General features: G+C 39.7%; 1 protein-coding gene across 1 annotated transcript; it reads right to left on the bottom strand.

Moving 5' to 3' along the window:
* Positions 1-798: 798 nt before the first annotated feature.
* On the bottom strand, positions 799-5,236 carry gjc2 (gap junction protein gamma 2). Its single transcript, XM_058643217.1, has 3 exons — positions 4,940-5,236; positions 4,735-4,852; positions 799-3,041 (listed from the first exon to the last, which is right to left on the bottom strand). Exon 3 carries the CDS (start codon positions 3,010-3,012, stop codon positions 1,759-1,761), a length of 1,254 nt encoding a protein of 417 aa, XP_058499200.1. The 5' UTR covers positions 3,013-3,041; positions 4,735-4,852; positions 4,940-5,236; the 3' UTR covers positions 799-1,758.
* Positions 5,237-16,868: the final 11,632 nt, after the last annotated feature.

Raw genomic sequence — 16,868 nt, forward strand, 5'->3', positions numbered from 1 at the left:
TTATTTGGGCACTGCCAAGATTTATTTGTTATCTCCAGGTCCCTTCTCCATACAAAGAAACATCCTCCAATGACATATACACAGTGAAAATCATTATGTTCACTTCAATTTTACATATTCAGGTTTTAATAAATTGGTGACTGAAGGAAGAATTTTATGACAACTTCTTTGGTCCTGAGATTGGCTCTGCAGTAAAGCGATTGCAGTGTAGCCTGGAATCCTTTGTTTATAGCATTCACCTGGAACTCATTATCTATAAATTAACATAGGAGAGAAAAAACACAACTGATGCTTTGCTCCAAAAGTCCATCTTTTACTACATGCACACACATAAACCTTACACGCCAATAAAAGGACGTTTTATTTTACCCTCATTTATTTAAATGTCTGCAGCTGATTCAGGGAAACTTGTACTTTCTCATTTTTATGGCATTTTCCCATATTTAAGACACAACAATAGTGCTTAGATTGTTAGGCTGTAAAACCTCTGCAACATCAGTTTATGACTTACTTACTGTAAGTGTTGTGTGTACTGCCCTATAAGCTTGGAACATTACTTTGGACAAATTTACATTGCTTAACTGATACATTTCTACAGGTCTCACAGCAGGTATGACTAAACTAAATTGGTATGTATTAAATATTTACAACATCTCAGGTTGTAGGAGACAAAGTATCTTTTTTTTTTTAAATATTGTTTTCTCGTTACACTTTTGCTGTAACAACATGCTTGTCCTCTCTTAATAATGCAAGTTTCCCCCAAGTAGATGACAAGACAGCTACTATAATACAAGGAAATCAGAGATTTCAAATCCATTTATTTCTTCATGAAAAAAATACCAGAACAGTCTTTAAAGTCTAAGGCACTTTGAAGTGTGACAATAATGAAGGCAGGATTAAATTTTTAATGACGATAGGAACTAAAATACACATCATCAATACCAACATGCCTGAACACAACTGGAACCTAACTTAACAGCAAAGGATGGGAGTTCTACTGTAGTCTAAATGTTCTGTATGTCCCCAGTTGTCTCCGGCATATGTCTGTATCTGTTTTGGATTGCATAAAACAAGTATTTACTTTGGGCAATAATCCGATTTCCTTTTAATTAATCTCTTTGCCTTTAGATGTGACACTGCTTTTCTTTGGAAAACACTGGATGGATAAAGGATTTGCACACAAAACTTCATCACACTAATCAAAGTACTCTTCCACCCCTTACCAAAATATTTCTCCTTTTATCTAATTCCAGCAACAGTCAAAACTACACTTTTCCAAAAACACCTCACCAAATATTAGTCATGCATCTTTCAAACAGCAATCATCATCGTCAAGTGCAAATTAGGATTTAGGGTACAATCACACACTTAGTTAAATTTCTTCAAATTAATCCAGTTCAGTGGCATTCAAGGGTAGATCAGATAAATAGATTTAAAAACACTCAGTTTAGACTTTGACATTTTAGCTGGAAATACAGATGTTCACTAAGTAAGCATGTGCTAATTAACTATGTCCGGACATTATGGCAAGCACAGAATGACACACAACAGAAACAAAAAAAGATTGGTGATTCTGGGCTTGATAATTGCTTCATGTGCGTTTCCTTGGGTGAGCTATAGGGTGATTGAAATTCTCAGTGTTATTGTTCAAAGTCACACATTATACTCACTCACACATCCTCCAGATGTGTTACAGTGCAGCCCTAGAGTCCTTAAGAGAACATTGATACCGTTAATGCATTAAATTAGATTTATCCTCTAGATCCAGACCGAGGTCTTCCCGTTTTTTACAATGGGTGCAGCCTTCTCTGTTGCTGATTTTGGTCTGGCTGCCTGTTTCTCCTGGACTGTATTAACTCGGTTTTGCTCTGCCATTGTGCCTCCAGATATTGGACTACTGGTTCTGGAGGTTTGCTGGTTGTTTTTGGTTTGATATGTCTGAAAGGCCATGTCAAGCTGCCCCTGGGCAACCCGTAGGTGTCGGTGCAGGCTTGCCAGTTCAGAGGGGATGTTCTCATCTGGGCTGGTGCACTGCTGCTCCTGGGCCACATTAGCCATGTTCTGCTCATGTGTGATGAGGCTGTTGGAGATCCTGCCAGGTTTGTCTGTCTTCATGACAAGGTTGTACCCTGGAGGAGAGCCTGGGATGTTGCGCGAAAACGGGTAGCCATAGGATGTTCCGCGGCCCCGGTTCCTCTTCATGCGAAGTGTATCCCGAAAAGTCCCAAGTCCCAGATGAAGCATCTCACACACATTAAGCACTAGACAAAGACAGCTTACCACATACATGATGAGAAGAAAGATTGTTTTCTCTGTGGGCCTAGAGATGAAACAGTCCACACTGTGTGGACAGGGAATCCTGCTACACACATAAGAAGGACTGACTCGAAAACCATAGAGGAGATACTGTCCCGCAAGGAAAGCAATTTCAAAAATAGCTCGTGACATGAGCTGAAGAACATAGATCCTCATCAGTCCTTCTTGCATTATTCTTCTGCGGCCATCGTATTTTGGTGGGGTTTTCTTCGTGATGCTTACTTGCTCAGGCTTTGCCTCCTGCACTTCCAGTGTATCAAAGATCATGGGCTCAGCATCATCATCTTCCTCCTGTTCCAAGACATCCTCAGGATGGTGGCTCTCTCTCCATCTCGAATGAGGAGGCAGCTTTTTGCGGAGCCTTTGGTGCTTCCTGCGCTCCTCCTCTGAAGTTCGGGCTATTTTGTGAATTGCATAGCCCATGTACATGATGGAAGGAGTGGATATCATGATGATCTGAAAGACCCAGAAGCGGACGTGCGAGAGGGGAGCAAAGGCATCATAACATACGTTGTCACAACCCGGCTGTTTGGTGTTACAGGTGAACTTGGTCTGCTCGTCCGAGTAGATGGACTCACCTCCGACTGCTGTGAGCACAATGCGGAAGATGATGAGCACAGTCAGCCACACTTTCCCCACGAAGGTGGAGTGGTTGTGAATCTCTTCCAGGAGACGGGTGAGGAAGCTCCAGCTCATGTTTGTCTTTTACGCTTTTCAACTAGAATCTGTAAGGCAATGAGAATGAATTAATGACGAGCTATGGGGGAGTTCAAAATGAAATCAAATGTTTTACTGAAGTGAACGACAAAGCTAGACAGCATTGCTGCCTATAGCTTATCAAGATATTGTCAAGATCAAGATTATCAAGATATTGCATCATGATAATCAGAATAAATGATTAATCATTTACAAACAAAGTCATGTACTGTTACTCTCTGCTCATCAGTTTGTCTTGAATCATGTACAATCCTACAGTTTCAAAAATGATTCATCAACAAAATTCCTAATTTCTAATTATTAGTCTCAATTGGACACAGATATTCTTGTCTAACTTTTAAATGAGCAATAAATATTTCAATCAATCTCAACATAAATTGTTTTTTTAATGTTGAGGAAACATCCATTTTCATTTTGATGCACATCCAAATGCAAGACAAAGGCTTGATTCATGTCAGCAAGTACAGTGATGTCATTCATTCATTCAATCCCAACACACCACACAACAGCCAATATTGTATTCTAGCTGATTTAAATAGTTTGTGAAAGGGCTTAAATGTAGGAAAGACACTGACAGAGCTGTGGTTGTATTAAAAGCATATTCATTTGTAGTCTACTTTGAGTGGCATCTCAGGAACATACTGCTTATGGCACACAAACACGGATGACGTGAAAAACCAGGCAGTCTCAATCTCGCCTCTCTGTCAGAGTCACTGCTGAATGCGTGATGAATGCAGTGAGGATATAGCATCATGCTTCTGTCCCCTTCGTTCATGGGACTGAGCCACAAAGTTCACGTTGATCTCATGCCTGTGACACCGTGCTCCCTGGTGTTGGATGTGCCATCTCCTCATCTGAATGAACAGGAGAGGCTTGTTGTTTTGCCAAAGAGGCCTCGCCTCCAGACCCAGAGCGGCCGATGCTGGGGAGCGGTACAACCACATGGAGACAGATGGCACCGATGTTGGGCTACTCATGTCTGCCTTTGGATGATGTGACAAGAGGCTCCTTCATTCAGGATTTACATTTAAATTCCAAAGAATGTGTTGCATGTTGTAGCAACAGCCACATGCTTACTAAAATATATGATAGGCAACCTTGAGGTGTCTTCCTGCTGCTTTTGGCTTTCTTGTGTTTTTCTGCTGTTGTGTTGAGCTTTTACTGCACAGTTGAGAGCTGCTGTCATTTTAACAAGGTCTTCTTGAAAAAGGACAGTTCCAATGTAAATATTTGCCTGTTTTCTTTAAAATAAAGAGTAGATTTAATTAAAGATAAATGATAAGACCTTCAGATTAATAGTATGCATATACTTGCTAGTCCACCTGTTAAAAACATGCAGCAATATCATAGGTTTTTTAATTCATGACGTTTAGCAAAAACATAGCTGTTAGGATGTCAATCGGTGCAACTCACTCCCAAATTATTGTATTTGAATCCAATATTTTAAAATGAAGTGAAAGTGACCATATTCTTTAAATCATTTAATATATTTATGTATTACAAAGGTGGCAGCAGATAATATTTACCGTGAATAGTGTCTTATAATGTTAACATCACATCATCATAGATTGTCATTTCATAAAACTCCAACAACATATTGATCATACTGATTTTTCCTTAGGAGAATATTATTATTAATTTTAGTATACAACAAAACAGATCAGATACATTACAAGACAGTCAGTTACTCACATAACCCACCTGGTAAAAGTATACAAGCATTTCCCATCCTGAAAGTCTCCTCTGCTCTCTCTTGATAAACCCTCAGTCTGATCCATGGATTTCCACTTCCATCTTAATGTCCTGGCACTAAACAAAACTTGCAAAATGTCCAAAAGAAAGTGGAAAAAAAAAGTCAAAATGTATTAGAGCAGACTTTCTTTTTTAATCCTGATTTTATCCTTACTGTGAAGAAGTGAGGTCTTGCCGCTGTGAATGCCTCACATTCTGGCTTGTGTCTGGTTTCTATTACACCAGCCTTCTGCCCAAGAAGGAAGTAAAAAAAAAAAAACAGTGAGGCAGGAACAAAAAAAATCTTCCTCTGGCAAGTGACCCTCATCCAAGGGTTCAGACATGAGGATATCGCACTGCAGACTGAAAGAAACACCCAACTGCAAACACGTTAATGACTATACAGTGAACACCCAGCACTCAAATATAACAATGTAACACAGCTGGTAAGGGTCTCTCTCTCTCTCTCTCTCTCTCTCTCTCTCTCTCTCTCTCTCTCACTCCCTCAGTTTTTCCTCTGTTACTCGTCTTGACCCCTCTTGTCTCCATCTATCTATCTCAGCTTCTTGCAGGTCAATGTCTTCATGCCCCCTGTCTATTCAAGCAGCAACAATAATGGTTCATTCTCAGGAAAATGGTGACATATAGTTATGGCATGCTTTATTCTTATTTGTAAAATTCCCCACACACATCAACAAATGTGGCAAAAAGTATAACCGTGAAGGAGGTAGTAACACGTAACACTTGCACAGTGGGGTGACAGTTACAAAAAATAACTCTGGGGGTGAGAAAGACAGGGAGTTTGAGGACAGAAGTGTCATGGAGACATAAGCCACCTTGCCTCAGTGCAGATCCGCTAGAATGTAACCAGCAGGTATGCTCAGTTATATTAAGTGTCATAATATTTGGATCTTCAATCCAGGCAGATGGCCAGATAACAGAGCACTGGACAGGTCGCACTGGACTCTACCGCTCCGACTGGTTGTTTACATTTCAAGTGTTCACCTCAGCCTGCAGACCTCAGTAGCACATGCTGTTTCTAAAGAGGGATTTTTCTCACATGACGCAAAAATCATTCTCTTGTGCTCTCTCTCTCTCCCTAACACATTCACATCATTTTTTAATGACAAAGGACAGTTGCAGAGGGGCTTCATGTTGGATTATTACCGGAAAAGAATTTCCCCATCACTCTATTCTATGTGCCAGTCCCTCCCGTCCAGTTTAGGAAGGGATCTAAAGTCAGGACAGATAAATGGGTGAGTGTCTGGTTTGCATTAATGAAATGAGTCTGGTCAGTGTCACAATGACCATATTATTATAATGCTACTTTCACAAGGCCCTCAATAACCCTTAATTATGCCCTGGGTGCAGCCATAAAGTGAAGACATACAACAGCATTAGTAAGTCAACCATCAATCAGATCCTTGATTCAACTCGGTTACTTGAATCCCTGTGTCATAATTCCTTCAGTAAATTTAAACTGTAAGATTATTTTTGGATTGGGAAACTGCGAAATTGAGATGGTCTTTGCATTTCGACTGCATTCTGTTTACATGGTGGTCCAAAGAAAAGCTTGCCTGCTGAACCCACCATCCAGAGGGCCTTGCCTTGAAAGCTTCCCTCTCTCTCCTCTTCTGACTGAGGAGATGTGGCAGAGCGAGCAGCCCTAGTGCAGCACTGAGGAGAAGAAGAGAGGGGATGCTGCCGGAGCATTTGGGGTTTGGACATGTGCTTTCCCTAAGGGACAGATAGGCACGTGTTTTTTAAGCTGCAATGCACTCCACTGCCTCCAAACTGCTCATCCAAGAGACACAGACGAAGATGACTGATACATGACTATTAGTGTGATTATAACGCAAAGTCAGGACAGGTATTGGAGCTTCCTGCCCATGGCTGTGGTTTATAATTCATACTTAATGACATTGCATATTTGATAGGAAATGTCGAAATGTCGAAATAAATTACGACATTTTTTAAGCTAACGTAATCATAATGTCCCATAAAGCAAATCCTTATGTCCTCCTCATCTTCACTACTTCTTTACTGGAGTGGAGGAAAATAAATGATCACTCCTTGCATTTCATTTGCATGTTTTAACCAAATATTATGCACATGAAACATTTGAACTCATAGCAAATTATTATAATACTGTCATTTCTACAAAAACGCATAATGAAACAATCAATTTGTTATGGAGACTGCATAAGATACTTGCTCATAGTTATTTGGCAAAAGCAAAAGAGCGCAAACTCCCAGAGTCAAACCAATGTCTGTCTAGACTTGAATAATGTCCTCGTCCTTGTCCTCGGACAAATCAGGCTGTTCTAGCTTTGGGAAACTGTAGTTCATGTTGATAAATATTGATTGGACTGCCCAGAGACAGAGAAACATTGCAGTATTCCCCTGCAAGACATTGTTTGACATTGCTCTTGTCACAAGGCAAGACTGGCATCCATCCCATGACGTGTTTAATATTTATCAGGTCAAAGTTATATTTAGTGTTGAACATAGACCTTTTTCTTTTGGTTGTTGTTTGTTTGTTTGATTTTAAATGACTATGATCATTTCAGCGATGTAGTATCTGTGAGGTTCAAAATAAAACATAAATAAATAAATAAAATCATGTTGCACAAGTGAACAAACTTCAATTGTAGGAATATTTAATTGGGATGGTGTTTTTGCCCCAGACATTTTCTGGGGTTTTCAGTGCAGCCAAGTGTTGCGAAGATTTCGACAACTCTCCTCGGCCACCACCGATGCCATCCCGTGAGTTTTATGCACATGGATTTGCTTAGCAAAGTTGATGCGAGTCGACTGGGGCCTGTGGAGGTCTGTATTTATGTAACAGATCAAGCTCCACCATGTGACTTGGATCCCCCATTCATTTGGACAGTCGGAACAAAATGTTATCTCTAACCCTTACCAAAACCAGTTCATGCCTACCCTTAACCTACCCACCCAAATTTAAGCCTTATTTATAGTTAACCAGATCCTTGGAAATTAGGTTCTGCCTCACAAGCACCAGGATTTGGTCTCCATGAGGACTACTGGTCCTGACAAGGTTAGTGTTTATGCCAGGAAAGGTCCTAAAGAAGAGAAGCAACTCATACACACACACACACACACACACACACATACATCCTCAACCCCTTAGAGAAGAGAGTAAGACAAGCCCACATGCAACTTTGTGCTTGGACTCCTCTCACCCATCTCTCCCACCACAATCATTAAAATGCTCTTACCAGCCTGTCGGGGAGTGTCCTATAGGCAGCCTGAGAGTGGTGGCAGTCCTGTCTCATTTGTTCATTTTTCCCGCAGTTTCTCAGCTGAGCATACCCTACCCCCGGGGTGAGTGTGTCCCATGCCAGTTTTACAAAGGATAGACTGGACTGAAGTGACTGAGATGAAAAGCCTTGAGGTGGATGCCAACAAGTTTCCTCAGCCGGTGCTCTGCGGCCCGCCACATATGAGCAATACAACTTGACTGTGCCATACACTGTTTTTAAGCTGCATGAACTTCGTTTTTTTTTATTATTAATCTTCTTTAAATCAGAGTTGTTACAACGTGTCTGTGCAAACCAACACAGTAAACTTGGAGTAAACTTGCTGAATATTTTATCCCATAAGATAAACGATAAAAGTGTATCTTAATGTCAAAACATACTTAGCGATGCAAATCCTTTACAAAATTACCTGAAGCACTCTCATCCAACTTTATTTAGAAAGTACTTTGAAAAACAACAACAGCTGAAACAAAGTGCTGTACGTCAGAGATAAATAAAACAAAATAAAAATATAAAAAGGTGTGACCTAATAGACTTAAGGACAAACAATAACACATTAAAATACTGTAAAAAGTGAAAACACAAATGAACAAGTCATAGAAATATGAAAAGGATAAAAACCAACGTATCATAATGGGTCGAAAGCCAAACAGTGAAAATAGGTTTTAAGATGTGTTTTAAAAGTGAAGGGGCGTGTCTAACACTGATTGCTCATTATTTAACCCTTCTATAAAATCGTGTAAGTTCAAGTATAACTGATTTGTTCAGTTTTCTTTCTTTCTTTTTTTTATATGTACAAGTACACAGAGAACTGTAAAAGCTGGGGGTCAAAGTCCTTACGTGTGTGTGCACTCATTCTCATGCACACACAAAACACTGAACCTCTACAATAATTCTAATGGTAAAGATTTGCTAATTAATATTAGCGCTAGAATTATCACAGGTGGAATAAGTCCATCAAATATCTTGTTTTCGGTTTCAAATGTTAATGTTGTCGAAATGTAAAACTTAATAGAAACATAGCTCTGCCTTACACCGACTGTTCTATCATAATTAAATGTCAGCCATTATCAAAACTAATTCCCTAAAGTGCAACTGAACTGTGAAAAGTAACAAGAGTGTCCTCATTCTGGACGAAAATACAGGTGTTAAAATAACATGTAAGGAAATAAATACAGATTTAGATTAGCTGGGTGAATCCTGAATCGCAGGAAGGTAAAAAACATAAACATAAATAATACTAATAATAATATGGAGAAAAAAAAGACACAGTTAATACCTCATAGGACTATATAACAAGATTGTCTGGATTTTGTTAAATGAATTGGGGAAAAACACACACACACACACACACAATGGTCACTTTACAGGCACTGTCTCCAAATAAGAGTTCACTAATTTAAATTACATAAAAAGTATTCAGTTCACAATATGCACCACTTTATATTGTGTTGTACCCCATCATTAGTTTTTGACTTTTTTTGAATACCAACCCACAAGAGCTTTGTTTACAGACCTGCAGGGCTTTAATCCCTGACCTTATCTTGTCTTAAGTGGCTATGTCTAATCTGAGGCAAGCCCAAAGGACCTGCAGACCAAGTCAAAAAGTATTTGGAAGGAGCTGCAGTGAGCACATCTCTGCTCGTACTGATGCCCTTCCCCAACTCCCTGAAGTCCAGACACTGGTAGCAACGCTGTGGGACCCCACTGATAACAGCAATACCGTATCTCTTTAGCACTTATGCAACGAAAGTTCACATCGAAATCATACACGTGAACATACTGATTGGTTTATCATGAACACAGCTTAGAAGTGATAAAGATTATGTAAGAAATTCATCTAGTAGTGACTGATTTATGTAACAACCTTCGAGGGTTCTCACTCGAAGGTTGTTACGGAATACATGTGCTGTACAAATCAATACATCTTTTTTTTGAAAACCAAAATGAGAGCTGCTGTTCTTTTCTCAGTGGAGATTATTCACCACTAGATGGCAATCACGCGTTTGAAAAACAACAACAACTCTATTCTGAACCTCAGTAAACTCTCATTTGTACAGGCACTCACTGAGGTGAATGGCCGGAAAACTGTTGTCACTGACCAAAAATAACAGTCGTGTTTTTGGGAAAAGGAACTATTCAGCATTTCCATGAAGAGTCAAAACAAAAACGTCACAGCTGTATAGTTATCTACGCAGAAAACAAGATATTTAACGTACCTTATCGTAAAAACTGAGGGGCGTAGAGACAAACCTGCAAAAAAAAAGAGATTGTGTCTTTATGTAAGGGCTTTGCTCGTTTGTCACAGTGAGCTGGCACACACCCACCATGTTCTACACATCCAAACAACTAAATATCCTGAGAAACACAAAAATCCACACGCCGACTTATACTTTATGTAACAACCCTATACTTAATGGCAGTCAACTCGAGCTGATCAGCATATATTTAAATAATTTAAATAATTTAAACGGCAACACTGTCATTCCATTTGCAACCTTTTTCCAACTTGTTGTATCCAATGAAAGGGTTTTAGATATTTGCTCATCCCTCCTCATATTATTTTCAAATCTCAGATCCTCATCGCTTAGAGGATTTTAAATGTAGAATAAAATAAAGTAGTTAACAGCAACTGCTTTAACTAACTCATAATGAATGTCCTGTATAAGAGATTTTAATCTCAACGTGACATCCAAGTTAAAATAGAGGTTAGATAAATAGAAGATATGTTGATGTGTCACCCTTTAAACCTATGTACCTTGCAAACCAGTCAACCCCCACTATTGCTTCACAGTGTGACAACTGTGTGCAGGTGGACTCGACACAAGTGTCACAGTTTTTAAGCGATCAAAGGTAGTTTTGGTACACGTGCAGTCAACCAAATCATGCAAAGGTACAAAAAAATAGGCCAGAGGGCGTACCTCTTAAATAACAATAAAAGTGGTTTATTCTCCTAAAAAAAGTATCTTTTATCTGAACAACAACAACAACAACAACCAAATTAGTGTAATTATAAGTCACTATCTTAAATGACCATATTGAACATGATCTTGGATTGACCTGGGCTGGACTAATACAGAGATAATATGTGTTTAGTGTCCCTGAGGTCTGTGCTTATGTTCTCTCAATAAAGCAGTTCAAAGTATATCTAAAGAGTCTAATTGTACCGTAGTACAACCACACATGCGTAGTACAACTTCAGCCTGCTATACACACACGCTACAGCAACTGATGGGTTGCATATTAAGATTGTTATGATTATAATACCAGCACTGCAGGTGAAACAGTGGAGACAGGAGTAGAGAAAACAAGTGCACAACAAAACATAACCACAAAATAAATAAATAAACACAACCCAGGCCATAACAGTACCCCGGCCCGGTGAACACCAGGATGACGGGCCAGCTTGGATGAGTGCCCCCACTGGAGCACTGGAGCCCTTGCAGTTGGTGGGGGGGGTCGCTCAGGGGGGGGCATCCATCTGGGGCTGGATGATCCTGGAGGGCCTCCTGAACTACCTGCTCCTCCTGCCACCTTACCACTACCACCACACAGGATGACGAGTGGATTGTTTCCATCACTGATTTTTCTTCTGCAGGGGCAAAAACTGGCGTGAGAGGGCATCTGGATTTAGGTTTTTGGGCCCTGGTCGAGTTCAGCCTGCGAGCTGAGCAGAGGTAAGAAGAGGATGAAACCACCATCAACTCTCGGGTCCCCACAAGGTAGTTTCTTTCCGTGTGGGTGAGGCGACGAGAGAAGAATGCAGATGGGTGTAGTTTTTTTGTCCGCAGGCAGGTACTGGGAGAGGACGGCCCCCACCCCTGAATCAGAGGCATCCACCTCAACCACAAACTGAAGACCAGGATCTGGGTGAATCAACACAGGTGCATTTATAAATATAAATGTCAGTTCATCAAAAGCATTCTGAGCAGCAGATGACAATTCAAAAGCTTGCTTTACAGAGGTTAACTGGAAGAAAGGAGCTCCTAATGAACCTTCAGTAGTAATTGGCAAAGTCCAAGAATCTCTGCAGCTGTTTATGTGTAGGAGGAGTTGGCCAATCCTCTACTGCTTTTACCTTAGCAAACATACTGTTGTGACATGAGGTTTACATTTTTCAACTTTGACAAACTTTTAAATGGCATCAAAATACACAAACAATACTCTGTTCAGTAGGTCTCGCAAAACATCGCTGACAGGTGCCTGAAAGACAGCAGGTGTGCAGCATTACCAGATACTCAAAATATCCCAGGTGTGTTGAATGCAGTTTTCCACTCGTCCCCCCTCTCTAATTCTAACAAAGGTGATCGGCATTTCTTAGGTCTAGTTTTGAAAAGATTTTTGCACTGTGAAGCGGTCCAAAGGCCAAGTCGATGAGAGGGAGTGGGTATTTTTACAGTTATTTAATTCAAACCTGCATAGGCTACACAAGGTCGGAAGATGTGGTCCTTTTTTCTCTACAAAGAAAAAACAAAGTATTTTAGTTGGGAGAGGGGAACGTTGGAGCAAGTCTATGGTGCAGTCATACGGTCTGTGAGGTGGAAGTGACAGGGCACAGCCTTTGCTGAATACATCTTGTAAGTCATGATATTCACGGGGAACGTTAGTTAAGTCAATGTCTACTTTGAATGGTTGATGTGGTCCAGTCTACTGTATGTTTGGGTTGTGTGTTTTCAGCCAAGGTAAACCAAGTGACAACGCCACCTGCAGGGAATTCTAAACTTTTAACGCTTAAGGGCAAGAGATGGTCTCAAATTAAGGAAATACTTTATTAAACAAAAATAAGTAATTTCCCATACACCAGTTACCCACAATAATAATAATAATAATCACATAAAATTAGCACCAATCAAGAATAAAAGTCAAGGGAAAGGGCTGGAGCTGGGCTGGTCCACTTAAAACACCCGTGACACTGCACTCACACATCAAAAAAAAAAAGGGACTCATGAAGGGAACCACCACCATGGACTGGACTGGAGCCTCTGGGCCACAGCACCTAACCAAAAACAGGAAATACATTAAAACATGCCAAAAGGTGCTACACAGGACCGGTAGGGAAGAAACCAAATGAATTAACAATACAAAAAAATACAAAAACGAAACACTAAATAATACAAAGGAATGAACTACGTAAAACACATGGAAAACAACAACAGTATGCCCCTTAAGCAATCAGTCGTATAATATTCACGTTCACTCAGGGCGGGACCTATTTTTTAATAGCCGACACGGCTATAGCACACGAGCTGAAGTCGTGACACTGACAGCGAGTCCGGAGCATCCACAAATTAAACGGAGCCAAAACAGCAGCGCAGATCCAGGGCACAGTGGCTGAATACGACCGCGGTCAAGCCAGCCGTGATTCGCGTTTGCCTGGTCAAATCAGCCGCACGTTTTTTTCTAGTGCGCGAATATACTAACATTTACGGTAATCGTAATGAAACGGCACTGAAGAGCTGGGAGTGACTGAGAGGAGTTCAAGATTCATACTGCTGGACTGAGTAGCATCCAGCTGCAGCCCCGGAGAGCAACAACCCGGCGTTATCGAAGTTATTTATTTATTTATTTATTTATTTAACTTTGTTGCACACCGAAACAGAGGATTCCGCCAGAAAACCCAAAGAAGAAGAAGAAAAAGCTTACAGTATTTTCCACAAGTAGTCCAAGATTCATACACTATTGAACTTAGTACTTCTCAGACTACATACATTCATAATAAGAAGTACTTTTACTGTGTACTTTTTGAGTAATCCAGTCAAAATCCTGACAAGAGGACTAGATTAAGTCTATTTTGCCCTACTTCGACATGGAATAAAAAGCTTATTTTCCACAAGTAGTCCAAGATTCATACACTATTGAACTACGTACTTCTCAGACTACACACATTCATAATAAGAAGTACTTTTACTGTGTACTTTTTGAGTAATCCAGTCAAAATCCTGACAAGAGGACAAGATTAAGTCTATTTTGCCCTACTTCGACATGGAATAAAAAGCTTATTTTCCACAAGTAGTACAAGATTCATACACTATTGAACTACGTACTTCTCAGACTACATACATTCATAATAAGAAGTACTTTTACTGTGTACTTTTTGAGTCAGTCAGAATCCTGACAAGAGGACAAGATTAAGTCTATTTTGCCCTACTTCTACATGGAATAAAAAGCTTATTTTCCACAAGTAGTCCAAGATTCATACACTATTGGACTACGTACTTCCCAGACTACCTGAATTGATAATATGAATAGTCTAGGAAGACTTAGTTCAGTAGTGTATGAACCTTCTACTACTTATGGAAAATAAGCTTTTTATTCCATGTCAAAGTTGGGAGAAATCCACTTTGTTCAGTGGTATATGAATCTTGAATTCCTCACAGTCACAGGTGTGTCTGCACCTCTCTATATAAGGACGCATTGCACTGTCCCTCAATCAGTATGCTCTGTGCATTGGCATAGTGCCATATACAGTAGTGGCAAGGAGGGAGACGACCTGTCACACAAGAAATATGGGATTCAACATGGATTGAATAGTCTATATAGTTCAATCTATCTATCCATCTATCTATCCATCTATCTATCTATCTATCTATCTATCTATCTATCTATCTACCTACCTATACAGTTTTAATTCAAAAGGAATCCTCAAGAAGAGAAAAAATATCATCACCTTGCCAGTTAAAATAAAGAAAAAGACACATGTTGCTGTTGCTGGTTCAGGGAGCATATCTCACCTGTTGGCAGAATAAAGTAATTAAAAAATATCCTTTAAAAAATTACTAACTGTGGACTGGGTAGTTTAAATGTGATGATAACCAATTATGCTGATTTAAGCTCACCAAGGATTTTTTTTATACAATAAACATTGGACTTACGACTCTAAATAGATGTTGGTCTTAAATCCAAAGATTTGAGCCCTGGGTATTAATGCAAACAATGAAGCAACATCAGCAAAGACCAACTCTTCACAAATTAACAGCTTTTCCCTACAGGTTCTCCCTTTGAGGAGTTTCAAACAACCACAAATAAAGTCATCAAACACTGCTGAAAATTAAAGATTTACACAGGTTTCAGGAGCAAACAGACTAAATGTGAACATATTTGAAGAAGATGTGGCCATTTGAATGTAGGCACTCCTCAAACTGCTTTAAGGAGAATTTTAGCCTCGAAGAGACAGAATCATCACTAACTATAACTACTACTAACTATAGACAATTAAGATGATAGTTCATTCAACTTTTAATGAACTGTGCAGCTTGTAGCAGCATTTCTGACATTTTTTAATGTGATAAATAACATGAAGGCACAACTCTGGCCTTTCAATTTTTTAGCTGTAAATGTTTAGTGCATTGTAAAATGGAGCCAAAAACTATGCACTATGAATATATATTATAAAACATTAGCGTTATCACAATTTCCTATTCAAACATGACATGACATTACAGCAAACACATAACATACATGTGCTAAGGCTAATGAAATTGTCATTGTTAATATTAACGTTTACAGCTATAAGTAAGTAGCTCACCGTTGATGCCAGTGTGACCTGACTTTGTTAATTGACATGATAATTCACTGATCAATGTATGTAATCTGTATGACAAATCTTACAGCACCTTGTGATTTTTTTTGGGATTTCAAATGGTATTGTATAACAACAATATTTCTTATTCTTATCACCATCAGACAACACTACTGTAGCTGTAGTTGAGATGGAAACAGGGTCGTCAGATAAAGAGGCACAGACATGTCAGGAGGATGCTGCTCTAATGGACAACACAGGTGGACAGCAGGGTGCCACACTGAAAATCACCAGGGGCCGCAGCCAACTGGATGCAAAAGATGTGGAACAGACCAGGAAACTAGCTCACGTCAGGATCCACGTGGAGTGAGTTATTGGTTCTATGTGCACCAAGTTTAAATTTTTTATTAAATGGGACCATGGGCCTGGGTGTTGTGGTCAAATATAAAGGCGAGGAAAAGACTTTACTTGATAAGATTGTGAACAGATGCTGGTCTAAAGTCCAAAGATTTGAGCCCCGGGTATTAATGCAAACAATGAAGCAACATCAGCAAAGACCAACACAGCAAACAAAGTATTCCTAAGTCAACTCACAAATTAACAGCTTTTCCCTACAGGTTCTCCCTTTGAGGAGTTTCAAACAACCACAAATAAAGTCATCAAACACTGCTGAAAATTAAATATTTACACAGGTTTACACAGGTGAGATTTATGACGAGCATTGTTTACATTAGGGGGAAGTGTCAGTTTAAAATGCTCTCATGATACATTTTGTTGGTCGTTGTGCAATATTTGAAAGTAATTAAAGTAAGTTTAAGTAAATAAATAAGACCTGTTTTTCTTGAACAGGTGTTTTTTGTAAATATTTATCACTAACATCTATTATACTATTAACAAGAGCAAGCTAGTACAACAGGCCTTTATTGCTTTTACAAACACATTTTGGAGGATTGCAAAATATTGCCAATTATCATTATTGGCAAAATCCCAAAACATATTGGGATATTGATTTTCATCAATACAGCACACCCCTGCTGGAAAGATATAATAATAATCTGAAGGACAACAATAGGGTTCCTCGCAGTCACTGCCGCTGTTCGTGGCTCGGGCCCAAACAAGCAGTCAGAGATGGCAGACTTCACCCCATTCAGCCGTTGGATATGGGATATGCGGCAGATCAGAAATGAGAGGGGTATGAAGGAGTCAATGACTGACAGGCTCATGTTCGTGCTTCTTTTTGCCTCTCAGGGCAACACAGGGCCCGCCTCCTTCTGGCTGCTCTTCTTTCTCATGAAACACCC

Source organism: Solea solea, chromosome 1, assembly GCF_958295425.1.
Source record: "Solea solea chromosome 1, fSolSol10.1, whole genome shotgun sequence".
In the NCBI taxonomy this organism is placed as follows: domain Eukaryota; kingdom Metazoa; phylum Chordata; class Actinopteri; order Pleuronectiformes; family Soleidae; genus Solea; species Solea solea.